General features: G+C 41.2%; 3 protein-coding genes and 1 long non-coding RNA gene across 7 annotated transcripts; 2 read left to right on the forward strand and 2 right to left on the reverse strand.

The window, feature by feature from the left end:
* Positions 1 to 1,701: 1,701 nt before the first annotated feature.
* On the reverse strand, positions 1,702 to 10,344 carry abcb9 (ATP-binding cassette, sub-family B (MDR/TAP), member 9). Its single transcript, XM_086110517.1, has 11 exons — positions 8,668 to 10,344; positions 6,839 to 6,953; positions 5,549 to 5,679; positions 5,279 to 5,484; positions 4,978 to 5,175; positions 4,766 to 4,894; positions 4,481 to 4,669; positions 4,234 to 4,407; positions 3,972 to 4,131; positions 3,715 to 3,851; positions 1,702 to 2,035 (listed from the first exon to the last, which is right to left on the reverse strand). The coding sequence occupies exons 1-11, from the start codon at positions 9,314 to 9,316 to the stop codon at positions 1,724 to 1,726; spliced, it is 2,400 nt and encodes a 799-aa protein (XP_085966643.1). The 5' UTR covers positions 9,317 to 10,344; the 3' UTR covers positions 1,702 to 1,723.
* Positions 10,345 to 10,486: 142 nt separating this feature from the next.
* LOC147204649 (gypsy retrotransposon integrase-like protein 1) lies at positions 10,487 to 25,466 on the reverse strand. Of its 3 annotated transcripts, none has more exons than XM_086110521.1 (8): positions 25,321 to 25,466; positions 14,086 to 14,235; positions 13,847 to 13,958; positions 13,613 to 13,751; positions 12,066 to 12,120; positions 11,720 to 12,001; positions 11,532 to 11,648; positions 10,487 to 10,989 (listed from the first exon to the last, which is right to left on the reverse strand). In XM_086110521.1, exons 1-8 carry the CDS (start codon positions 25,321 to 25,323, stop codon positions 10,732 to 10,734), a joined length of 1,116 nt encoding a protein of 371 aa, XP_085966647.1. In that variant the 5' UTR covers positions 25,324 to 25,466; the 3' UTR covers positions 10,487 to 10,731. The 3 variants fall into 3 exon arrangements, with proteins under 3 accessions (XP_085966647.1, XP_085966646.1, XP_085966644.1); XM_086110520.1 differs by lacking the exon at positions 25,321 to 25,466 and adding an exon at positions 14,810 to 15,105 and having other exon boundaries at positions 11,720 to 11,977; positions 14,042 to 14,235; XM_086110518.1 differs by lacking the exon at positions 25,321 to 25,466 and adding an exon at positions 14,810 to 15,105 and having other exon boundaries at positions 14,042 to 14,235.
* ogfod2 (2-oxoglutarate and iron-dependent oxygenase domain containing 2) lies at positions 16,065 to 23,524 on the forward strand. 2 transcript variants are annotated; one of them, XM_086112291.1, is made up of 7 exons: positions 16,065 to 16,315; positions 16,400 to 16,456; positions 16,968 to 17,078; positions 17,157 to 17,256; positions 19,876 to 20,000; positions 21,334 to 21,591; positions 23,033 to 23,524. In XM_086112291.1, exons 1-7 carry the CDS (start codon positions 16,139 to 16,141, stop codon positions 23,297 to 23,299), a joined length of 1,095 nt encoding a protein of 364 aa, XP_085968417.1. In that variant the 5' UTR covers positions 16,065 to 16,138; the 3' UTR covers positions 23,300 to 23,524. The 2 variants fall into 2 exon arrangements, with proteins under 2 accessions (XP_085968417.1, XP_085968418.1); XM_086112292.1 differs by lacking the exon at positions 16,065 to 16,315 and having other exon boundaries at positions 16,400 to 16,520.
* Positions 23,826 to 24,678, forward strand: LOC147204651 (uncharacterized). Its single transcript, XR_015100960.1, has 3 exons — positions 23,826 to 23,935; positions 24,007 to 24,102; positions 24,178 to 24,678. It is a non-coding gene; the product is annotated as an uncharacterized LOC147204651 (long non-coding RNA).
* Positions 25,467 to 25,686: the final 220 nt, after the last annotated feature.

The raw sequence follows: 25,686 nt of genomic DNA on the forward strand, positions 1-25,686 counted from the left end.
CAGAAATAAAACAATCAGGAAATAGAAGCTATGTTATATACTATTTAGTTTGTTATTTAGTTATTATTACCATATCTGCACGTATAATAAAACTAATCCAGAAAAAATCACACGTCCAATTGTAAGTGAATGCAGCATTTGGCCTTAATCCATCAATCATAAACGAATAAAGGGAACACTTATAACACACTACCAGGCGGATTAAATATCCACTTTTTATTGAATACATACGTATTTGTTCAGAACAAAGTGATTTAGAATCATTCAAAATAAAAGGGAATATGTTGCTCAGTGTGTGGTATTTAAATGCCTTCCTACAACATAGGGGCATGCTCCTGGTGAGAGAACTACGGATGGCCCTGTAGGGTGCGATCACCTGCTAAACCTGGATAATCAGTCAGCAACAATTGATAGGATTCAGGTCTGGGGACTGGGTGGGCCAGTAAATCACATCAATGTTTTTGTCATCCAAGAGCTGCTAACATGCCAACCCTGAGTCCTGGCATAGTAAACTACAGTGACAGAAAGAACAAAGGGCCCACTTTGGCCACCGTTGTGGATGTGTGGCCCTTATGTTAACATTGAGCAGAAACATGCTGTACTTTTTTAAGGAGAAGAAAAATCCCAAACTATCTGGCCCTATGTGGAAAAAAATAATTGCCAATAATTCCCAATAACTTGTCTTTTCTTGAAAATGTGTGACAAGCTGTTCGATGAGTTGTCCTTGCACTCTCAGTGTAGTTTTATTTGGCCAAACACTCTTGTTCACCATTCTTAATTTTCTTAATCTGTGGATGATGACTCCAACTGGGTTGTGGGAGTCAAAGCCTTGGAAATGTGGCTTTGTAACCTCGTTGAAGTTTGTATTCTGCTCAATTATAACTTTCTCATGTCCACAGTGAAACTCTGTTTTGTAGCCAGATGTGTCCTTGAAGTACACTACCTCATCAGTTAGACATAGGAATGCACCAGCTGATAAAAGCTAAGAATCGGTTTCGAAACGAAAGTCCTGATGCCAGACCATACATTTCGGTACCGCTTTTCTGATGATATCACTATGATGTGAATCCCTCTCTTCTTCGCACTCATGACATGCAGCCATTTGTCCGTAACTCACTGATGCCCGAAATATTCTGTTAATAAAAGCTTCGAAGAAACTGCTCGACTCCAGCCTGTATTTGGATAGACTGCCACAGACTTAGAACACTTTGTTTCTCATTTGTTCCTATATTTGGAGTGTAGCATAATGCAATTCTTTAGATCTTGTAACCCTACCTCACTTTGTCTGACAGGTACTATTTCAGCGTACATGATTTCTCAATTCACCAAATCTGGTGAACAGCCTGGGTGTGACTAGCAAAACTATACTCAGCTGTCCAAAACCTGTGATCAATTTCAACTCATGACTTAAAACGGGGCAATTAGTTTCCCAAAAAAAAACCCCCCATAGGTTTGGATTATTTTCCCCTTTATTTAATCCAATTTCCTTTAGAAACTGCATTTTGCATGCAAGTTGCTGTCAGATATTAAAATTGGTTTGATGATTTGAGACATTTAAGTGTGATTTAAAAAAGAGAAAGAAATAGACAGTGGAGAGAGAGAGAGAGAGAGAGAGAGAGAGAGAGAGAGTCAGCCACAAACAGAAGCGGTCATTAGTATTATTGAACTATGTATAGTCAATGATTCAATAACCAAACAGGAAACTTTTCCACACAGTTTATTCTCAATAGCGAGGATTGTACTCTTGATCACTTGCACTGCTGCTTTGCCTGCTACGTTGGTATCCATCAGGCTTCCAGGAGGAATTCTCTGAAAGATTTAGAACTTCATCCCCAGTCTCGATGCCCAGAACCTGTCGCTGCACCAGTTTGTAGTACAGCCCCCCGCTGGCCATCAGCTGACCGTGAGATCCCTGTTCAGCCACATGGCCCTTATCAATCACGATGATGCTGTCTGCCCTTTCAACAGTACTGAGCCGATGTGCAACCACTAACACTGTGTGCTCCCTCATGATGTTGTTGAGAGCTTGCTGAACCTGTAGGAACCATAAGATGAAGGCAAAGATCAATTGAATCTTTTTTTTCCCCATCAACTCTTGAATTCTCTAACAGTGGAACCTCAAAGACAGATGCAACTGAAACTAAAGCAATACCGCTTTGATTTTAATATCACAGAGCTGATGACTAGGTGTGCGGTAAAAATATATTATACGATCTACATCATAATGTTTGAGTCCATACAGTATAATGTGTTAGATTAAACACTCAGGTACTCCTGGAAAATTGGGTTCACTAGGTTGCAAAGTTTAGTCCCCCTCCCTCCTGGTGCCGGCTTATGAGAAAAAAAAAATTTGCTAATCTCCATCCATGGATGGGGCAGCAGCTTTGGTAGGGAAGCCCAGACTTCCCTCTCCCCAGCCACTTCTTCTAGCTCTTCCCGGCGGATCCCGAGGCGTTCCCAGGCCAGCTGGGAGACATAGTCTCTCCAGCGTGTCCTGGGGAGTCCCCGGGGTCTCCTTCCAGTGGGACATGCCCAGAACACCTCACCAGGGAGGCGTCCAGGAGGCATCCTAATCAGATGCCCGAGCCACCTCATCTGGCTCCTCTCGATGTGGAGGAGAAGCGTTTGCTAATCTGTTCGCTCCATATACAAAACAATACTCAGTTTAGCACATTGACAAGAGAGGATCACATTTGAAGAAGGAAGATTCTTCCTGTGTGTTCCTCTCTCATCGACGTGCTGAATTGAGGGTACATATTAGTAAATTGAGGATAAAGATTCATAAATTCAGGATACCGTACAGTAATCTGAGGTATTATTGTAGTATTAGTAAACTGAGGGGCAACTGTCTCTTGTCCTGCGAAAGTATTTGCTGAATTTGTTTTCCCAAATGTAGTAATGATAAACTTTGAACATTCAATAATCCATAAATACTGGAAACATAAAGTGAATATGACTATGATGCTATTATTTTTAATTGTGAGCCATCCACAATTTGACCATATGTTCAATCAGTTCCATCTCCTAACTTTTTTCTTTTGAGGGCCACATACAGAAAAATGGAAGGATGAAAGGGGCACTTTTAAATTCTTCAACTTTTTGAAACATGCTAAAGTCGTTCAAGAACGCAGTTATATATTGTTAGTATTGTCGAGTTAATGTCTTCAGCTTTCTGCTAAAGGTGTTAAAACAAATAGTTTTTGGGGCAGCTAACAGCCGTGAATCTCACCGAGTCAATCCAGCTCGGCACCAACTAGCAGCCGAATCCCACCTCCACATTCAGAATCCCAAAAAGAACAAACTGTGGTAAAGTGACCATTTTTCAAACAGTTACTTGAGGATCATTAATGTGAGGTCTTCATTAATCAGCCATCGAAGACAAAGTGGAAGATGCGATTTTTGCCTCTAAAATTGAATGATCTTTTTCACTACACCGTTTTGAAGATAAATTGTTACTCTTTTAATCATGAATGGTTTATTTGCATCTTCAAATATCAAGAAAAGTTCGATTGTATAAAAACAAAACAGATTGTTCATTTTGGTGCGGGACTCCTGGTTTCAAATTTGAAGTAAATTTAACTTCTGGTGCATTTGACTTCAAAGGTTCCACTGGACAGCATTTAGTGATTCAAACCAAGTTATGGGATTTTATTACATCTCAAGAGTGTCTTAAACAATGAACAATGTTCACTGGGGCAAAGCAATGTGACTCACAATGTGTTCACTTTCTGCATCCAAGGCACTGGTTGCTTCATCCAGGATAAGAACACGAGGGTGTCGGACAAGAGCTCTTGCAATCGCCACCCTTTGTTTTTGCCCACCTGACAATTGTGCGCCTTTCTCACCAACACCTAGCGAACAGTTGGATGCCAACAGTGAGAGCAGAAAGTTAATTACTGGTCTTTTTTTTTTTTTTTTTTTTTTAGGGAAAATATATTTGGAATTCAGTAACTAAGATATGCAATAATAACTTGTTTGATATCCTTGAGGAAGGTCCATGATGAAATCATGAGCATTTGCTTTTGTGGCTGCCTGGATGACAGCCTCCATGGGGACATCAGTCAGACCATAAGTGATGTTCTCCTCAATTGTTCGGGCAAAAAGCACTGGCTCTTGGCCCACAAGCGCCACCTGAATAGGGATTGCGTCAAAATGTAAGGGTATGTATTTACGTCCTGAAACATATCGAATGTCACAGCAGAAGGTCCAATTTTTTTTTCTTGACGGTCTGACCTGAGAGTGGAGGTCTCCATGCTGGAAACTGCGAACAGGTTTTCCATCCAACAGGACTTGACCCTGCTGAGGAACATAGAAGTTCTCCAATAGGTTGACGCAAGAGCTCTTTCCGCTGCCTGAAGGTCCCACCAGGGCAGTTACCTCGCCAGGCTTTAGAGTGAATGACACTCCCTGCATCATACCAATTATTATTTAAGTAAATTGAGTTACAGAGAATGTTATACTGTCGGTGATTTTATAAAACCTTGAGTATTTCAATCTCTGGCCGAGTAGGGTAGGCAAACTTGATATCTTGAAAGTCCACCAGACCAGTGAATGTCTCCAGAGTCTCTGTACCATCTGCTGGGTGGTCAGGTTTTCTGTCCAAGTACTCAAAAACCTTCTCAGCAGCTCCTACGCCCTGCATGAGGCCTGAGTAAACTGATGCAATGTTCTGCAAGATGAAGTCCACATGAATTCAGATTACAGACCTCACCAGTAGTTCAGAGACAACACACACAAGAAGAGAAAAGAAATAGAGATCAAATACCGCCAAACATTCCCCCATTTCAAGCATGTATATGAAAAATGATAACAGCTGGCTGCTTTCCATCTGACCAGTAACCACAAGGTGGCCACCATAGGCAAGGATGGTCACCTCTAGAGCAAGCTCTGAGATCTAGAAAACAGAAAGACTGAGATGAATAGCAATGAACTCATTCGGTAATCAATATAATTAGTGATGCATCATCTGATACCTACACAACTGGACCACATATAGCAAGCATATGCCAGGGCTTGTTTCTTGTTAAGATGATACATGACAACGAGCTTGTCGTAGTAGGAGTCAGCCTCTCGATGCTCGTTAGCGAAGCTTCGTACTGTCTTCATGGCTGAAATGGTTTCTTCTGCAACTTTGTTAGCCTTTGCAAGGGTTGTTTGCACCTCTTTCGTTAGTTTCTAGGGTGAAAAAAATCCAAGTGGTAGCTGATTAATCTTAAAATTAAAAATAAATGACTCCATGATAATAATAATAAGAATAAAACATTAATTGGTAGATTACCTTGTAGTAATTGCCATAATACTCAGACAGAAGGGCAATAAAAGGAAGCCCCATCATGTTGACTAGCGTTAGCTTCCAGGACATCCCAAACATGAAAATGAGAAAGCCAACAGCCTTGATGGTGCTCCTCAAGAACACGTTGATGTTCTGGGAGATGAGGTCACTCACTTGGGTGGTGTCAGCTGACAGACGTGAAGTGATGTCACCTGAAGAGTGATAAAAAGATGAGAATAGTAAAAAGGATTGATGTTACGATGACGCTTAACTCACCTGTATGGTTCTCATCAAAAAATCCAATATCCTGATTCATTAGAGTTCTGAAAAGGTGGTTCCTGAACCGAAGATTCAATCGTGCAAATGTGAGCGTAAACACTCCTCCACGCACGCCAACTGCAATTGAACTGAATAGAGGGAACGTGGTTAAAAGTCAGGCATTTTAACATCATCTTTATCATGATCCACATTCATGACATCCTGGCCAAAAACCTTGTCCAGAACCAATCATGCTGCTTTTTTTTTTCTTAAAGAAGCGTTATTTTAAAATGAATGTGCTCCCCATTGTTCCTTAAGACTGCGTGTATACCTACAGTCATTCTGTTTTACCGACTAAAAATGTTACTGAATTAGAAATATAGAAAAAATAAACAAGAATAACAACACAGTGCTAATATGAATCAGCACCAAATTTATGCCCAAGGATGATTCACACCTCCTACAAATAACCAGTCAGGTAAATTGATGCTTTATTCGGAGGTGGACATTTCAGTTTGTCTCTCATATCCTTACGTCATTATTTCAGGCCGGCCCACTAGGTCGGCAGCGGTGGGAGCCAATCGGCATCAACAACATATTTACTGTCACGTGCCCAAAAAAATAAATAAATAAAAAATTAAAAATAAATAACAACAGACAAAACACACATTTCAATGTCCTCCTGATACTATGCTTTCAGTAGGCGAGTAGGAGCCAGTGCGAAGCGCTTTGAGTGCCTGGTAGGTGGAAAAGCACTCATTATGGAGTGCGGAACCCAAAGGTAAACAACACTATTTTTTTTCCTGTTTTTTTTTTTTTAACTCGAGTCTGCTTGTGCTGTGCCTGCGTGATGTAGTAAAGAGTACATTCCCAATCCCGAGTGTATGTCACCGGCGGCGATAGACTGACTGGGATAGCCTGAAATAATAACGGAAGGGTGACAATCAAACTGACGCGTCCCCCCCTGGCTTTATTCTGTTTGTAAAGATGAAGAAACAATGTTGTATATTAATGACCCGCACCAAAATGATTTTATTTTTCCATACAAATTTTGTGGAAATTGCTTATGCTGTTCAATGTATTCCTTCTACCATAGAACGAAACCTCCTTTCCTAAGGTAATACAGTATATCGTTTCTTCAGACATTTTCAATATAACTTTAACCTCCATCACCACATACGAAAAACCACACACTGAGATGGCAAGAGTCACGTGGTGTGCATCATATGTTAAAAAAAAATGGACCTCTCCCTACGCCCCACCAATATGTCTATTGGTGGGGCGTAGATATATATACATGATACTCACCTGGTGAAGGCCAGGGCTGTCAGTGTGATGGCGGGTTTAGCAAAGTATTCCATGCTGTGGTGAACCACAATGCTATCTATAGCCTTACCATAGTAGTATGGTATAAAAGCTTCGCCTGTGGGTGAAAAAAAAAAAAGACAAGAGTCAAAGTGGACGCCATACCAAAGATTACTCAATAATCATTGGTTAACAAAAATTATCATTTTAATGGCTAAATGATTCAAGAGTAACCAGTGATTTCACTGTGAGTGACATTTATGCTAATTTTGTCCATTTACTTATTTTTACTATCCACTATTTATCCAGGTACAGCAACTGAGAACAGATTTGCCGTCCTGGCGGCAGAAAGCAGGGTAAAGTTGTAACTGTCATATGCTCGTGCAGGAGTTTTTTGCCTCACTCAAATTATCCTCAAATGAGGGTAGTTCGAGCGTGGGTTTCTTTTTCTCCCCCTCTCCCTCCCTTGTTTCTTTCTGACTTTCGGGTTGAGTGAACGCTGGCGCGTTTTGGCTGCCGCTGCTCAACCCGTATTGTTTTGTGTTTTTTGTTATTGTAAAGTGTCCTTGGGTGTCTTGAAAGGTGCTTATAAATAAAATCTATTATTATTATTATTATTATAAAGCGAAGCAAAACAAAAGCAAATAATGTTGAGACAATAAACAGAGTATGCCCTGAGACTGACAGGCGACCAGTTCAGGGTGTAGTCTGCCTTTTGCCCAAAGTCAACTGTGATAGGCTCCAGAAACCCTGGCGACCTTGTTCAAGATAAGTGGTGTTGAAAATGGATGGATGAATAAACAGAGTGATCCATCACGAAGGCAGGAACTGTAGCAGGGAAGCCCAGACTTCCCTCTACATAGCCACCTCGGCCACCTCTTTTGGGTGGTCCCACGGCGTTCCCAGGCCAACCGGGAGAAATAGTCTCTCCAGTGTATCCTATCTCATCCTCGGAGCCAATAGGACTTCAGCTGGCTCAACTCGGAGCCCCTCCTGGATGATCAAGCTTCTCACCCTACCCCAGACACCTTGCGAAGAAACTCATTTCGGGCGCTTGTATCTAGGATCTTGGTTTTCGGTCATGCCCCCGAACTTGTGACCAAAGATGAGGGTAGGAACATAGACTGACGGGTAAAATGAGAACTTTCGGTTCAGCTCCTTCTTTACCGCAACAGACCGATAGAGGGTCCGCATCACCGCACCAATCTGCCTGTTGAATTTCTGCTCCATAATCTCTTCACTTGTGAACAAGATCCAAAGATACTTGAACTCCTCCACTTGGGGCAGGATCTTTTTTTATTTTTTTTTTTTTTTGCAGAATAAAAATCTAACTGAATAACTAAAATTTGACATTTTTTCTAGGATTGACCCTAACACGCAAAACACTGCAGCATGGTAAAAAGAGCAATGATGATTAATCATTTTGAATGCACGAGACTTAAAATGAAAATAAACAAGAAATAAAAATAAAATAAGAAATATTACTAAAGAAAGAACTTATTGATTTTATTGTATTTTTTTTTTCATTAAATTTGCAGTAACCTGGGTGGGCGCGTGTCAGTTAACCTCAGGTGGCCAACTGACCAGGCAATACTGTTCATGTCGGTGGGTGTTAAAAGAAAACACCCAAGACAAAGTGGATGGCAACATGTTAAATGGTGTCTATTCGAAACATGCACTGATGACTAACATTCTGGTAATACTACAGCATTTAAAACTGTAAAATATTTTGAATCTGACTGTACCTGAATGTGTTATCCAGCGATTATGATTATAGCACGTTGGTTCAAAAAATAGAAAGCTCCTGATCAGTAATCCAACTAGATACTCACACACAGCAGAGATGATGAGGAAAATGATGGCGACAGTTAAAAGTCCGCCATCTTTTTTTGTGTAGCTCAGCAGACGCCCCAATGTAGCTCCTGTGGTGGTCTTCACTCTTTCTTCTTTCTCACAAGTGTTCTTCCTCTCACTGCACCCTTCCTTTTCCTCCTCTTCACAATCTGGTTCAAGCAACTTCTCTGTGTCCTCACAATGTCCCAGTCTATGTCTGTTGCCATTTTCCTTCCCTAGAACCCACCACAGTACCAAAATTGCCAATGAGGAGAAACAGGTCCAGCAAATCAGACTCAAAGACCAGGGACAATGAGATAGCGGCTCAAGTTCACTCAGCATCAGCAGCTTGGCCAGAGTATACGTTATGATGGTCTGGCAAACTAAGACGATGAGGGTTGTGAGTTTCCTCAACCTATGTGGTCCATGCTCCCTGTTCCAAAGCACCCCAACAGAGGCACCCAGCAGGAGAGAAGCTCGAAGCAGTGCAGTCCCCCAGATGTCCAACACTGACCGCAGAATGCTAAAGTTCAAGCCATCCTCCAGAAATATGTTAATATGTGATCCATGAATGTAGAGGACCGTGGCAATAATAACGTCCAGTAGGCTGTATGATATAGTACAGCTCACATTTATTTTAGTACCCATGCTGATTTCTTGGGGAAGAGCGAAAAAAACGTAATATTTGAGAATTTGGTGCCAATTATCGTCCTAAATCCCTCATTGTAATTAATCTCTCGTTGACGTCTATTTCCTATATTCTGGCAATTCGGGTTAGACAGTCACCAAATAATTCCGCAACAAAAAATAATTGTTACTTTGGGGGCTATTTATATGACGTGCCGGCACTATTTTTGAGCCAACCATGTTAATTTACTAAGTGTTAATTTAGTAAATCGACTGCACCTTGCTGCCCAAGTGCAGTCGACCTGCTTCTATCAACACCTCTCACACGCAAGTCTCGTGGCTGCAGTTTTAGTGCTAACAAAGTCCGAAGAGGCTTACCGGTGAGATTCTGAATTAAGAGGCGCAGAATGATGAAAAAAAACCTTTAAGTGTGCTGCATTAACCTCTCACGGCAAAGTGCGCTCGCAATGTCAAGTCGCGGAGGTTTGCTTTTAGGTGACAAGAGCGTTTATCCCGACGTAATGGGAGTACCCCCTCCGAAATCCTGATAGTTTGACATTTACTTGAGAAGTAATGCACGTTACTGCAGCGACCCCCGCATTCGCTCCGCGTTCCGACGATTAAGCGGAAAAAAACACGAGTTGGAGTGACACTTGAACATGAGCATTCCTGAGGCGGAAGAAAACCGGCTCTAGCTCCGCCCACAACCACTCTGCTCGTTCCTGCTCGTTCAAGAACACCAAGCCGTGAATTTTAAAGACGACGTCAGTGATGCATTACATGACTTCGTGATGCAAGCCTTTCAAATGGTGTACGCCTGTACGGCATGGTTTGCATATCGAATTGCTTATACGTATTTTGAAATACACTGCGCATTTCAGCCTCTTAGCTCTTAATAGTGCGTGTACGTTATTTACCAAAACGCACTAACGACTGATATACGTACATCATAATGCAGATGTTATTTTCGTAATCTACACATTTAATTAACATTCAGTCAAGAGATACTGCATCTTGTGACGAATACGTAATTCATTACTGATTGTCAGAGTTAAACGTTGTGGTTTGGTTGCCTGGGAGGAACCAGGGGAAAGTTTGAAAAAAAAAATGATATTCACAATATAAAAGGCAACATCATTCATGAGTTACTTAAGACCATTCTTCAACAACAAAATTCTACCAGAGATAAAGTAGACTGAAATAATTTAATATTTTCTTAGAAAATATCTATATTTGATTTTGGGCTCTGACAAAGAAGGACAATTGATGTCAATGTCAGAGACACTTAAGTGTTTGAGTGTTAAACTGACCCTGATAGCTAAAAACACTGCACTCATTTTATATAACACTATCTGGATTTCATTTTCCATTCAAAACCTCAGATATGTCACATACAGTCTCCTTGTGAGATGAGCATTCCACTGAGTCCAAAATTCTCAGTGGACATCAGACTCAGCCAAGTGATACGTTAATTCATTTTTTATAACTTCAGAGCTACTTTGCTGGGTGGCCAGCACCGTCTCCACTGGGAAAGACAGATATAAAGCCTCTTCTTTCCGTTTTTTCGAGGAAGGAGGACCTCCAGTGCAAAACAGTGGCTCTGATGTTTTTAAAGTCATTGCAGGGTTGTTGTGTGCCTTTCTTTTTAGGTTCTTCTTCTCCTGTTTGTAGGCCGCTTTCATGTTGGCTATAACCTGAAAGGAGGACACACATTCAGAAACCAAACAGGTGAAGAAATGTGTTTGAACTACTCCATAAACATACACTAATTGTATTTTTTTTAAATTATCAAACATACATTGTATTTGCTATCATGCTAAATGCATTCACTAAAATAACACAAGATCAGTTTTCTTGGATGCAGTGGAACAAATCTCCGTTTTGTGTGTGTGTGTGCGTGCGTGCGCAGACACTACAGTATGCAATACAAAGAGACGGAATGATAACCCCCCCCCCCCCCCCCTTATGTGAACTGTTTTATCCTTTTATCCTCACAAGGGTCGCGGGCATGCTGTGACCTATCCAAGCTGTCTTTGGAGAGTTGGCGGAGTATAGACTGAACTGGACGCCAGCCAACCACAGGGCACATAGAGACAAACAACCATTCACACCTCAAGACAATTTACAGTTGAGTGTTCCATTAACCTAAAGCATTTCAAGCCAGACACAACAGTAACATGAAAATAATGACTCCATTCCACATACAAATTGCACATCTTAAAAGATAAACAATTACCAGCTGCTTAACAGTGTTCTGCTGTTCTTGCATTATAGTCATGTATGTGGAACCCTTATCTTTGACAGAATACATGTCCTGCTCATGATCATCATATCCAAGTGGACCAAGTGTAGCCTATGTGAAAGCAAAGGGAATTTAGAGAAAAGAAAACCAACTTGTTATAAATAGCTTGTGCCCAGTCTTACCTGGTTTAGAGTGTTAGCTTTCCGGTTGAACATGAGAGAATAAGGGGTGAATTTGGTTGTGGGGTTTATAGATGTTCTGAAGAGAAACAGCACGGGGTCCAGGAAGTCATCCCACTCTGCCTGTTTTTCCATCACCATCTGCATTATGGCCTCCTTCAACAACGGACTGGTGCAATCGTGTAGCGGGTTAAGTTGAGGCTGTGCTAGAGGAGAAACTTTCTGCACGATACCCCATCTGCTGCTCAAAAGATCTGTAACCTGCAAACAATAACCCACAAAACACTGACCCGCCAGAGAGCCACGCTTTGTCATCCTCTGAATGGTTCATTATTGACTTACATCTCACCTCATCACAGAAGTCTGGGCTCTGTGTGCACACGATGGTTTTAGGGGCACCAAACCTGAAAACGGGGTGAAAGTATAATTCCAATAGTAATACATTTCTAACTAATAAAACAATACAGCACAATACATCCCGATTGATATAGCGCTTTCACAACAGTTGCAGCTGTAACAAAGCGCTTTACAAAACAGTTAACATAAAGTAAATGATAAACACAACACATAACACATACAAGGAAAAATCAAATGCTTTTCTGAGATAATTTGATGTTAAGGCGGCCAACTGGTTAGCACGTCCGCCTCACGGTACTGAGGTCCAGGGTTTGAATTTGGGCTTCCGTCTTCCTGTGTAGAGTTCAGGGTGTACCCCGACTAACACCCGAAGAAAGCTAGGATAGGCTCCAGCACGCCCGCAACCCTCAAGAAGATCAGCGATTAGGTTAGTAGTGGATGGATGGATGAATTTGATGTTCAAGTTTTAACTAAAAATCTTAAATGCACATGTCGAGGTTCACTACATCAGATTATATGGGCCAAAGCAGTTTGAAAATGTTTAGATATTAGGGCTGGACGATAATTCAATATCAATATGTATGATGAACGAAAATGCCTTGAATAAAATGTTCAACAGAAAATAAATCTGACCGCAAACCCCTACTATGGCATTTTGTGTGTTGTCAGCAGCGCACAGCTGCCCCCAAAAACGAAGAAGCAGTTAAACCAAAAAAGAAGCCACTAAACCAATAAAGAAGTGGTGTACCTTCGTTCAAATAAATAATCAGTCAACTACAATACAGTACGACTCACATGTACTAACCGATTAAATACCTCTAGGTGGATATGTGATAAACAAGGAATTCCTTGTCTTTGACGTGCGATGGCCAATGTTAGCCATTCCAGACTCTTGGCATCACATTGTAGTCAAAATCAGGTAAGTGGTTCGCTAAAAAGCTAAACTTCGGTAGTCCTAAAACGGTTTACAATTCACTGGTGGAGGGGCAATTTTGCACGTTACAATATACGCAGAAACTGGGGGGAGGGGGGGTTCAACTTTTCAAATGGTTAAAAATCAATAATCATCAAAATTGACTGATATAAAATACTTATGTTCTGGAACATTTTTCAGCCATACAAAGCACATTATGTTTAAAAAGTGTTCGCATAATCTTTATATTGACCAGTTTATTTGACTTTTTCATAGTTGCATTGACTTGTTAAAGATTAAGTACTACATATTAAAATAAAATTATTCAAATTCAGCCTTTTTTCTCTGGGCCATTATTTTAAATCGTAAAAAAAAAAAAAAAATCTCTGACATCCCCCAATATAAAATACTCATATTGTACTTTTCAGTCATATCGCCCAGCCCTAACAGATGTAAATCATCCAGAATGCTAAACTGTCAACAATACTTTGGAGGGGTTTTTTTCTCTTTCTCCATGGCTCCCAAAAAGGAGGAGATACTGACATAAAACACAAATTTAAACACGAACTTGTTGACAACTCCATACGTTCAGCATCATTTTAAGCGCTCAGAATGTGTGCTTTTACCTGGACATACATTTGGAAATACACCTCGCAATGGAGACAGCATCCATCTTTTGCACTGGAAATGCCTCGGGCCATTTGCTAAAGTAATCAATGAGAACAGTAGCATGTGTATTCAATTGCTGGGTCTCCGGGAAAGGCCCTGTAGTACACACAAAGGAAAGCAGAAAACATTTTTCAAAGCTGGGACCAATGGCACAAAATACATTTTTATTTGTTTCAAATTGAAGCAAAAACCTATTATGTCAATTCCAACGATATCCCATGGTGCATCAACTTTGATTGGTCGGACAGTCCTCGACAGATTTTTATTCCTCTCTGTATGTTGACATGTCTCACATACTTTTATCTGAAAAATCAAACCATGTGGGTTAGGCATGCTCATTAGCGCCCCAGTCCAATGGTGTGAAAATAATCACATAATAACAGTACCCAGTCCACCACATCCTTGATGATGCCCAGCCAGTAGTACTTGCTTTGAATTCTGTGGACGGTCTTCTTCTGACCCAAATGATGTCCAATGTCATTAAAGTGGCAGTCGAGAAATATCTGCCTCTTTCTCTCTGCCTCAATGATAACCTCTCTCTTTTCGTCTTTCTTTGGCCCCACATAATAGAGCTTGGCGTCTGAAAATGAAGAGACACATTTAAATATAGTGGGTGTAGGCAGTAGAGATCTTAATTATTTCAAGACACAAGAAATGTGAAATGACTAAATGATTGTGAAAGACAGAGACAGTCTTCTTGTTTTCCTGACGACTACTAAACATCACTATGAAGTTAGGTTGACGTTTACGTCTGGCATACACTTTCCTGACCCCCCCCCCCCCACAAAAACACAACGTTTCCAGAGTCATTATGTTTTATTGATAAAGCTTTTACCAATGATAATAAATGAGCGGAAGTAGCCATGACAAACAACGTTTTAAAAGTTGATAATTTAATAAACGATGTTGGTTGCACTGAAAGTGCAAAAAGTCATACATATAACAAGTTCCTAAACAATAAGATGACAATATATATTGCACAGTAGTTATGACGCTGTACGGTTGCAGAAAGCCATGGTGATTTCAAATACTGTACACGTTTAGGAAACGGAAGCTTGTCTTTAAGGTTAGTGGGCCAAGGGGGGAGGAGGGGGAGATCAATACCAACCAATCTGTTTAAAATCTATAATGTAAGATTTTAAAGCAAGCCTGACCGTCGAAGATGAATTTCTGTGCGTATCGTTTGAGATTCTTCTTTCTTAAAGGATTCATCGACTGCGGGAAGCATCCTTTGGCCACCAAAGTGTAAATGTCGCCGAGTTTATTCGAACTGGACTCGACCACCTCCTCCTCTGCTACTTGCAAAGCGTCCATACTCAACATTTCTGCTATAACCTAATTGATAATAGGACATAAAAACGCCAGAAAACATCCAAAAGCATATTGCGCTAAAGCTAAACCATGCGACTGGAGTAGTGTCTTCGTCTTCTTCTTTTCCTTCATTAATGATGAAAAGAAACACAGAGGATCATTATCGCCACCAACTGTCTCGCAATCAAAACGTCTGCGATCCCCACGGATTATCATAGTAGTGAAAATGCTGGTTGTGCCTCTTTTGTTATCAACAAGAAAACGAAGACGAGCTCAAAATGCCTTCATCAATTGCGGATTACAATGATGTTGTACTCCTAAACGATCAGATTGGTGGTAAACACAGCAAATAAATAAATCAATGACTGAGGTGTGTTTGCAATATGTCACAATAATCAGGTTCACCAGAAACCATGACAACAAACCATCTTATTTCATTTGTGAAGAATAGTTCGTAGGTCAACATGTCATTTTAGCTCATCAACTGTCTGAGCCTGGGGCTCTAGTACAATAAAAGATATCATGAAATACGGTATCATGTAAATGTGGAATGACGATTCAATTTTCCATCACTGAAATGAGACTAAATTTCAGATTTAGTCCAAGACATGTGTTGGAGTAGGTCTAAGTACACTACAGAAATAAGCTTTTTTTTTTTGGTAATATTAGTGCCAAAACAAAAAAAGGCACTCCTGTTTTTCATATACAGTACAGTAGAGTAGATGCGTTCATTTTGAATGTGTTCATAACGTTTTATAGAATAGAAAAGTGCAGTACTTAGAAAAGTATAATACAGTAACTTGTGTGTGTGCGTGGGGGGGGGGGGGAAATAGTAGATACAAAAAAAATAAAAAAGCAAAAAACGTAGTGTACTGTACTGTTGTTTTTTGCAATTGTCGGTTTTGTCCCATCAGCCTGTGTTTTTCTAAATAGTGTTGGATCAAAGATTTTGGTGGGAAACATAATTCTATGGATTTGGGAAATAAACGGTTTATGGTTAAAACTTTGCTTTTTCATCTTATGGCCCCTTGTTAATTGTATAGTTATTTATCACACCTGTCACGCGTTTCCTTTGTAAACCGGAAACGGTAGTTATGTGGGGGGAAAAAAACAACAACAAAACCCAAACAGGAAATGTGTAATGCAAAGTACGGCAGCTGTCTTGTGTGTTGATGTTTTGTAAATTGTCGTCAGCACTTTTCATAGTGACCACGATGACAAACGAACGAATACGAGATGCACAGTTTTACATCTGTAGCTGTTTTATGACAGACAACATTTTTCTCGAGGACTACAAGCTTCACGTTCGTTTTGTGACAGAGGATCAGTTCAGACGAGAATATGAATCAGTAAGTTAAGTCCAGCTTTGCTCGTTTCGATTGCCGTAGAAAAATATATAAACCGCACCAACATGTGTGACGCGTATATTTTAGCTCCTGAAGAGCCTTGGCTGCGTTACGGAGCAACAATTTGAGGATGTCCTTAACAAGGCAAGTGCGCCGAGTATGCCGAGTGAATACGTCAGAGGTTTGCACCATGAAACCAAAGAAACATGTAAGACGGGATACATACATACACACACACAAGTTGCTCCAATCGCTGTTCGATTGCCACTCATTCAGATTCAAATTCAGAAAACTTTATTTATCCCCGTGGGGCAATTACAGTTTGTGCTTTAAAATGACGCTGACTGGGTTGCCAGGCTGGCATGAATTAAGCATAACCCCTTTTCTTTTTTTTTTTCTTGCTTTAATTCATTTTTTTTTAAAACTACGGTATGTAAAAATGCAGACTTGTCAAGTCATGTTATGTTGTTCAAGTCTAAGTCAAGTTGAGTCTCTTAGATGTCAAGTCCCAAGTTTTTTTTGCAAGCAAGTCTGAAGTTCTAACAATAGCAACTTGAGTCAGACTCGAGTCAAGTCATGACTTGAGTCCACCATCTCTGGTACTTTTGCAAGCCACTGTTGAGTCCTCGTATGCGCCTTCTTACTTCTTCTCTAGATTTCCAAGGAAGTGGACAGGCGAATATGTCTTGCTGAGACATCCCTTAACAGAGCTGCTGTCATAAAAAACACATACCAGCCTCTGCATCCTCATGTCTACCATCTGCAGGTACAGTATTTGTTCTTGAAGGTGTAGCTATTATTCATCCCAAACGTTTTTCCTGACGCATTTGCATGCCTCTCTTAGGAGACATTCCTTGCGCCAGAGTTCAAGCACATTGTGAAGTATTGTCAAAGTCAAAATGTCACACTCAAAAGTCTTTCTGACTTGTTGGCAAAAGAAACAGGTGAGCTAAACCATTTTGTTTTATATTTGTATGAATTTTGTAGGACGTTTGCAGGCCTGAGGATTTCAGAAATGAACAGAAACTGTTCTTCGGTTCCGTTAGATTACCCAATGGGAAACCACTGTAACTACTGGTAATTTGGGGTTCCGTAAACGTTCATCATGGGAACCCGTTTTTCTACATTGACTGATATTCAAAGTCAAGAATTCTGATACTCAAAAGTATAATATTTAAAGGATAAATGTGTGAAAACTGCATCAACAATGAACATAATTACATCAGCATCTGTGTACTCCAATATAATAAATGGATCAAAATATGTTGTTTAACACTTTTATTGTACTCATATGGCATCATGAATACAGCATACCACAAAATCAGAGTAGTTTTTTCCAGTCTCACACTGCAAAGATTAACTTACTGATAATCATTAATATATAAATTACTATGAAATCCTATGACCATCAATAACATACGTGTACACAATACTTCAGTCCTGGCTCTCTACTACGGGCCACAAGTAAACCTGACACTGTTAACATGATTATGTGTGTGTACTATTTATGTAAATAAACACAATATCAATGGCTACTCACCCCCATTATTAATACAAAAGCATGTAATAAGAATTGAATCATTCAAATCACCTGATGAATCTTTTTTAAAAAAAAGACCTTATTACTATCCAGAGACTTATAGTATTGATATGGCTCGACGTCCTCTTTGCAACCCCAAGACCACGCACTGTGTAATCGACTATCAATTTGCCCAAAGAATCTACCACACGTCATCGTTAGGCCTACCGACAGTGAACATTTGTATCACTACACCTTGTGATGAATGTTTTATTCATGAAGTTACCATGTCTCCAACTAGTAAATTATAGAATAACAACAGGGCGGCCCGGTAGTCCAGTGGTTAGCACGTCGACTTCACAGTGCAGAGGTACCGGGTTCAATTCCAGCTCCGGCCTCCCTGTGTGGAGTTTGCATGTTCTCCCGTGGGTTTTCTCCGGGTACTCCGGTTTCCTCCCACATTCCAAAAACATGCATGGCAGGCTGATTGAACGCTCTAAATTGTCCCTAGGTGTGAGTGTGGGCGTGGATGGTTGTTTGTCTCTGTGTGCCCTGTGATTGGCTGGCAACCGATTCAGGGTGTCCCCCGCCTACTGCCCGAAGACGGCTGGGATAGGCTCCAGCACCCGCCGTGACCCAAGCGGTTCGGAAAATGGATGGATGGATGTTTCATAATATTTTTCAGAGTGATTAGCCTTTAGATCTAATGACCAACTTCAAGTACTTGCCTTGGAATCGTGCCTCCCGTCGTATTTCTCTTTCGCGTTTTGTGCATACATCACACGTCAGCTTGGCTATATGCCCTTCTTCGGATGATTCGTAAGAAAAATCCAACTGGCATTCCTATTATTTCTTAAATGTAGAAACAAATACACCTTTCGGTGTTTTTTTTCTTTTCGCCACCATCTCTAAACCGTCATCCATGCGTTTTCTCAGCGTGCAGACAAAAATAGGCACAGTGAAACACACAGGAGAAATTCTATCGCGTACAGTCAACTAGTGCGCAGTGCTTTTTATTGGAAATGATTTTTCGGTACCGTACAAATGATCCCACGGAAACGACACGCTACCAGAAACGATCGTTACTGTGAAATCCTCAGGCCTGCATTTACAAGATCATTTTTAACAACGCGATGGAACCGTCGTACATTTTAGTGTATGCCACTCCATTTGACACGTAAGATGAATCCGTAATATGTCTTACATATTGGCAGAGAAGGGTGCTTTACCCTATTGTGCTGGTCCGTCCTCCGTCTGCGACCTGGGCACCCTCCAGTCATCATTGCCCCATTCCTTATTCATAAAATAATCGTCCTCTGACCCCCTCGTCCGTCTGCGTTCTTTTTCCTATTCACTCGGCTAGCACACAATTTATTGTGAAACTGTGGATATACTGTATATAATTCCCTGTGCTCCGCCGGCGCATTCTAATGCAGTACGTGCGGTTGGGTGACCGGTGGCATGTTTGCAGCTTTCCAAAAGCATTTTTTATCCTTAGCCAAAGCCATTTTGCCCGAGTAGATTGATGAACTTTTGGCCGCCTGGCGTCGGCATCCAAAACGTACATAGTCACATGCAGACGAATGAATTATCAGATGCAGCCAAATAAAGTAAAAAAGAAATCACATGCACGATGTGGGACGGGACGATAAAAAGTCTATCGCTCATTTTTTTCTCAACAATGTGTGATGTTGACAGCAGTCAATTAGAGCCCAGTTTTACAGCATTATTTTTTACTGTACAGTTTTCGGATTACTATCAAAGCAGTAAAACCACATTAAAAAGGTATCACTGTGCAGGTAGATGCGTTGAGGCAAAAAAAAAAGAATCAGCTAAATAGCGGTGCTTTGATATATCGGGGAGTCACCAAATAGGATTTGGGGTGGGACACATTGTGGTCATCTATTATTACCATGCCTTTGTAATTGTTTTTGAAGGTAGATTTCTAGCCTTTTTGTACTACATCACATTAGCTGTAGTCGATGTGGCATGACACTGGCACACAGAATAGCTTACAATCACTGCACTCACTATTCTGTTCAAGCTCCCAGGGTTTATCGCTTCCCGGTGTTCAACAAGAGCTTCTGCGTGGATCTGCTGAACGAGCTGGAGCACTTTGAGCGTTCTGCAGCACCCAAAGGTCGACCCAACACCATGAACAACTATGGGGTGAATAAACCAGCTTTTCTCGCTCCAGTCGATCTGAAATGTGGTTTCTTTGTTTTCAACAACCACACCTCCTACTCATGTCACTTGCTCCATCACACTCAGCAAAAAGCTTACAGGAGACATATAGTTAAAATCAGAGGTTTACCTAAACTATTTAACAGCCCCACACCCCCCATCTTTTTTCTATGCTTTTAGGCGCTGTGGCTGTGCACATTAGGTTGCCTCGTGTATGAAACATGCGACAGAATTAATGTTGTGTTGCCTTGTCTTGAAGTGCAGCGGTCCCTCAAGCAGCACAACAGCCCAAAACATGATGCCGCCACCTCCTTCTTTCAACGTTGGGATGGTGTCTTGAGCCTTGCAAGCTTCCCCTTTTTGCCTGCTAAGTTTAACAATGCTCATTATCGCCAAAGAGTTCAATTTTTGATTTCATCAGTGCTAAGGGCATATCCCCCAAAATTAAGGTCGCGGTCCCTTTATGCATTTGCAAACTGTAATCTGGTGTCTTTGTGTTTGTTTTGGAATCATGGCTTTTTCCTTTCGGACCATGTCTGCATGCCGTACAGTACTTAGTTGATTATGACACACTCTTGCCAGAATCTTCACAAGGTCTTTTGCTTTTGGTCTTTGGTTGATCTTCACCTTTTGAACCAAAGCGAATTCATCTCTAGGACACAGAAGATATTCCCTTCCTGAGTAGTATGATGACTGGACATTGCATGTAATTATATGAGCAGATGACCGGCACATTCAGGGATCTGGATATTGTACCCAAGGATGAACCAAACGTGTCGACAATTCTCTTCCTGATATCTCTGCTGATTTCTTTCGAATTTTCCATGCAGTTACAAAAAACCAGCATGTTTGCCTTCAACTACATCCGCAGACATCTCTAATCAACTGAAACTTCCAACGGCAGATCATCATCGTCTGGCTTTTCCTATGCTGTTTAATGGGATACTTCACATATGTACACCATTTGCAGCAGTATAAAGTTAATATGTCATCTATAATTATTGAAATAACCATTGTCTTCATGTCCATTGAACAACTTTATAAAATGTTTTTTTTTTTAATTGACAAAATCTGCAGTCGTACCATATCGGCTTGAATCGCAATCGCACTGAATGGAATCAAAACATTCCACTTGAAAATGTCCCATTCCTGAATCTCATAATACCCCACGTATGGAGATACATATCAAATGTTTGGAAAGATGCACACCCCTATTCTCAATGACATGAGAAGTGATCATTACGTGGACGTGAGTCGCTTTAGAAGTCCCAGCAGTCAGACGCGATTGAAAGATGGCATGTTTTTGCTTTCTTCACAGATCCTCCTAAGTGAACTTGGCTTTGACGAAGGCTTTGTCACACCTCTTCGTGAGCAGTACCTCCACCCGCTGGCGTCTGTGCTCTATCCAGATTGTGGAGGTCACTGCCTGGACAGTCACAGAGCCTTTGTGGTCAAATATGACATAAAAGAAGACCTGGACCTCAGCTACCACTACGATAACGCGGAGGTCACACTCAATGTCTCATTGGGCAGGGACTTCACAGAGGGAAATCTTTACTTTGGTGATATGAGACAGGTATCATGTTTAGAATGCTTCTCTCCCGTCGGCATGCTTTGGTTTTGTTTTATATCTACATCCAGTTGTGTTGAAATTAATAGCAGTGCGTTTAAAACGCTCAAAATCCTATAATAGTGTATTTTTTTGTTGTTGTTATTCTCATGCACTGGAAACACTGAACATCATATTCTCAATTAAAACGGAGAAACATTGATCAATTTTTAGATCGCTTGACAGAAAATGAAAATTGTGCTGTTCAACAAAATAGCGGGCGGCCCGGTAGTCCAGTGGTTAGCACGTCGGCTTCACAGTGCAGTGGTACCGGGTTCAATTCCAGCTCCGGCCTCCCTGTGTGGAGTTTGCATGTTCTCCCCGGGCCTGCGTGGGTTTTCTCCGGGTACTCCGGTTTCCTCCCACATTCCAAAAACATGTATGGCAGGCTGATTGGATGCTCTAAATTGTCCCTAGGTGTGAGTGTGGGCGTGGATGGTTGTTCGTCTCTGTGTGCCCTGCGATTGGCTGGCAACTGATTCAGGGTGTCCCCCGCCTACTGCCCGAAGACGGCTGGGATAGGCTCCAGCACCCCCCGCGACCCTAGTGAGGATCAAGCGGTTCGGAAAATGGATGGATGGATGGAACAAAATAGCTTTGTCAGCATTTTTCTTTGCAAAATTGAATATTGACTTCTATAACTAAAGATTTTTACTATTTAGCATTCGTGTCCCTCATGAAACACATTTTCAGTTGTCTTACCACCGTTTCTCAGAACTGATTCATATCCGTGTTGCATGAGGTCAACCGACTTCTTGCACGGGTGAACACATATTCCAGCCCAGGTTGATCAATTTTGCCGGTCCGCCAGTCGCCAGCAGCAAGGCTGTCATCGTCAGTACGTCATTATTTCAATCCAAGCCAAAACTGTCATCGTCAGTCTGTCACTACTCCATCATCGTTACTTTAACCATGCCCGAACCACTATTTAAGGACCCCCCCCCCCCCCCCCCAAATGATTGCCACATTTTTCTTCTCCTTAGACACCATGTCAGCGGCACAGTTAAAAAAAATAAATACAGGCAGCGTGGTGATTGGTGAAATAAAATATGGGACAAAGTCACTGCGGTCTGTAGGACTGGTCTTATGATTCAACTAGCTTGCAGATGAATTGACTCCCGATTCCAGCTGTGGCATGTTAGGGTGTGCAGTAATTCTGTGTTTCCTATCTGCAGTTTTGTCACGAGCAATATCAAAATGGTTCTGACGGAAAACTGTTCAATTCTTGAATGAACAAGTGAAACAAAACAGCTCGTCAACAACTCCCGACTGGCTGCAAGAAATTGCTGTTTTGTTTCTCGTGTAGAATATTGAACAGGATAAGTTAGAAGGGCACTAGAAATGAGTGGTTCTGTTTTATTGCGCTTTTTTTACGTGGGTGATTTCAGCCAAATCTCTTTTGTTGCAGGTGCCTTTAAATGAGACCGAGTGTTCAGAGATTAAACACAGAGCCGGTGAGGGCATTCTTCACCGGGGCCAGCACATGCATGGGGCCCTGCCCATCTCTTCTGGTCAGCGTTGGAACCTCATCATCTGGATGAGATCCTCCCAGGAGCGCAATAAACTTTGCCCAATGTGCAATAGGAAGCCAGTTCTGGTGGAAGGAGAGGGCTTTGCTGACGGATTCACCAGACGCTCCACTCGGCTGCTTGCCGACGTCTGTGAACTCACCTGACATATTTGACTGGGAGTGTGCCTTCTCCATTTTTGACATGAGACAATTTTTTCAGAGGTACCTGTTGAGTTAATTCCGTTTTTTTCACGGCCCTCTGAATAGGGATCGTCGGCCAGCATGGAAGGATCATTCCTATATTTTGTTGTTCTACTTCCTTTCATAACTTTGCTGCTGTGAATCTGGAATTTCTCCATTGCGAGACTAATAAAGGTTTTCTTATCACTCTTTCTGTACTTTTTTGATACATTTATTGGAACACTTTGCAGCGGAAGTAGTCGTAGTATTAGATGAAACAGAAGTAGTTGCAGTAGCAGTATCAGTAGCAGGTAATAACCTAAAGCACACATAAATGCAGTAAAAAATGAATACAGTAAATATTCCCATCCCCGGAATTCTACGGAAAGGAATATCCTTCACCCGGAATAAAAACCTATGCATTAACATTTTGACTACGATATTACATGTTACCGGAACTTGCGTAAGCGGAAATTCCACTACCCGTAACCCAGATGGAGATGTAACGCCGCGGGAGTTTAAATACACGCAACGCCCACCCGATGCGACGGAAAAGACAACGCTGAAACAAGTTTTCACTTCGCGTTTTTCGATCATCAGATTCTAAACGACGACGTGCAAGTGAGTTTTTATTGCCGTGCGTTTTACTGTAATTGTGAATGATTTTAACTTTATTCACTTACGTCCTGTAGAACGCGGCACTAGCTTAAAAGCAGCACCCACTCGACACGACCGAAGAAACGTGTTCGCTTCGCCGTTTTCATTCATCAGATTCGAAACGAAGACGTGTAAGCGACTTTTTATTGGCGTGCGTTTTACTGTAATTGCGAAAGATTTTAACTTTATTCACTTACGTCGTGTAGATCATCGCATCGAAACGTAGAAGAACTGTAACAACTGGAGCGGAGCGAGTGAAATGCATCCGTTTGAGCGAGGCTGGACACAAAGTTAAAAAGATCCAGCAGACACTTGGAGTCGGAAAGACGCAAATCTACGAAACTTTAAACAACAAGGCATCGATTCAACTCCTGATGACAAGCCACCATCCAGCAAGGAAGCAATGCAAATGGCAACAAAAATCCTTCAGTATGCACCAGACATCGGTGATCAACGGGACAGTTACTTGCAACTAGCAAGAAAACTGTATGACACGCAGGCAAACATTGTCATAAACCAAAGAATGCATCCAACAAAACAATCCAAAATACATATTTTTTTCCCAAGACAGAAAAAAATAAACATTAAAATACTGTACGTATTTTACTGTTGTGATTTTTTTTTGATACACCTGTATTGCAGTTTTTGGACAGTATATTTTTGTATTTTATTGATTGTGTTGTTTCACGTGCATTTTGTCAACATACTTGCGGGTTCATAAAGGACATGTACCATGCTCATTTCCCAAATGAGGAATTTCTGTTATCAGGACAAATTGGACAGCGCAAACACGAGTCCGTACTAGAGAATATTTGTAATTACAAGTTCAATTTCTGCATCACGATGTAAATAGGTATAGAATTGACAATTAATACTTTTATAACAATACATTTAATAAATACTTTAATCAACCATGATTTCACTATGTATTATTATCGTCATCATTATTATATTATATATATTTTAAACGTAAGAAACCATACATCACAAACATAAAGTCGACTCGAACAAAAGAACTACAAGTCCCAAAGGTCCAAACCGAAAGTGGAGCGCCGGCATGATTAAGCCCAACTGCAACGCAATGTACTTCGTTCAAACATCGAATTGCAGCTGGACAAACATGACAACTATGCAAAATGAGTTAAATAAAGACACCACTGTTCTCGCAACACTTTCGCCCACGCTGTTTACATTGCCGATTGCGAACGGTAACTGACTGTGATTGCATAGCGATGCGGCAAACATAAACACAACGGACAATGCAAAGCAGACAAACAAAGCAACCGACCATCATCAAATCTAAAGCTAACTTTAGATATCTGGTAAGGAGAAACACAAGCGTAGCTTACCATTGGGCCATGCCGACGACGAAGCGAGTGTATTCACTAACGTAACATAATGCGATGCTGCTTTTTATACGTCGCGTGAACGGTCACCTGTCAGTGGCAGCCCCGCCCCTCTTAAAACGCCAGGTGAATCCAACAGTACCACAACCATCTACCTGGGTTGATTCAAGTGGCTACTTACTGGGTAGGGAAGTTGATGTGCTATGTGAAGCTAGCGTCCGTAAACAACAGCTGAATATGGGTGTTGTGTCAGGTAAACGTCAGTGCTCTGGTGCCTGGTTCATCATCCAGACCCAATAAATGCTCTGAAGTAGTGCACGTTGAAGTCATTTTGTGTCAGATGATGAGACACTGGCCCAGGTCATAAAT

The sequence above is a fragment of the Hippocampus guttulatus genome, chromosome 5, assembly GCF_054856545.1.
Source record: "Hippocampus guttulatus isolate MCC_2025c chromosome 5, RoL_Hgut_1.0, whole genome shotgun sequence".
In the NCBI taxonomy this organism is placed as follows: Eukaryota; Metazoa; Chordata; class Actinopteri; order Syngnathiformes; family Syngnathidae; genus Hippocampus; species Hippocampus guttulatus.

Excerpts from the sequence above, each read along its gene's own strand:
- abcb9 (XM_086110517.1), bottom strand. The coding sequence starts at position 9,316 with ATGGGTACTAAAATAAATGTGAGCTGTACTATATCATACAGCCTACTG. Across the intron at positions 5,485-5,548 it reads TTTTGATGAGAACCATACAG|GTGACATCACTTCACGTCTG; the intron begins GTGAGTTAAGCG and ends ATCACTCTTCAG. Across the intron at positions 5,176-5,278 it reads ATTATGGCAATTACTACAAG|AAACTAACGAAAGAGGTGCA; the intron begins GTAATCTACCAA and ends TTTTCACCCTAG.
- LOC147204649 (XM_086110518.1), bottom strand. The coding sequence starts at position 14,978 with ATGTTGAGTATGGACGCTTTGCAAGTAGCAGAGGAGGAGGTGGTCGAG. Across the intron at positions 14,236-14,809 it reads ACAGAAATTCATCTTCGACG|ACGCCAAGCTCTATTATGTG; the intron begins GTCAGGCTTGCT and ends CTTCATTTTCAG. Across the intron at positions 12,002-12,065 it reads GCCCAGACTTCTGTGATGAG|TGTTTTGTGGGTTATTGTTT; the intron begins GTGAGATGTAAG and ends CTGGCGGGTCAG.
- ogfod2 (XM_086112291.1), top strand. The coding sequence starts at position 16,139 with ATGTTTTGTAAATTGTCGTCAGCACTTTTCATAGTGACCACGATGACA. Across the intron at positions 16,457-16,967 it reads TTGAGGATGTCCTTAACAAG|ATTTCCAAGGAAGTGGACAG; the intron begins GCAAGTGCGCCG and ends CTTCTTCTCTAG. Across the intron at positions 17,079-17,156 it reads CTCATGTCTACCATCTGCAG|GAGACATTCCTTGCGCCAGA; the intron begins GTACAGTATTTG and ends TGCCTCTCTTAG.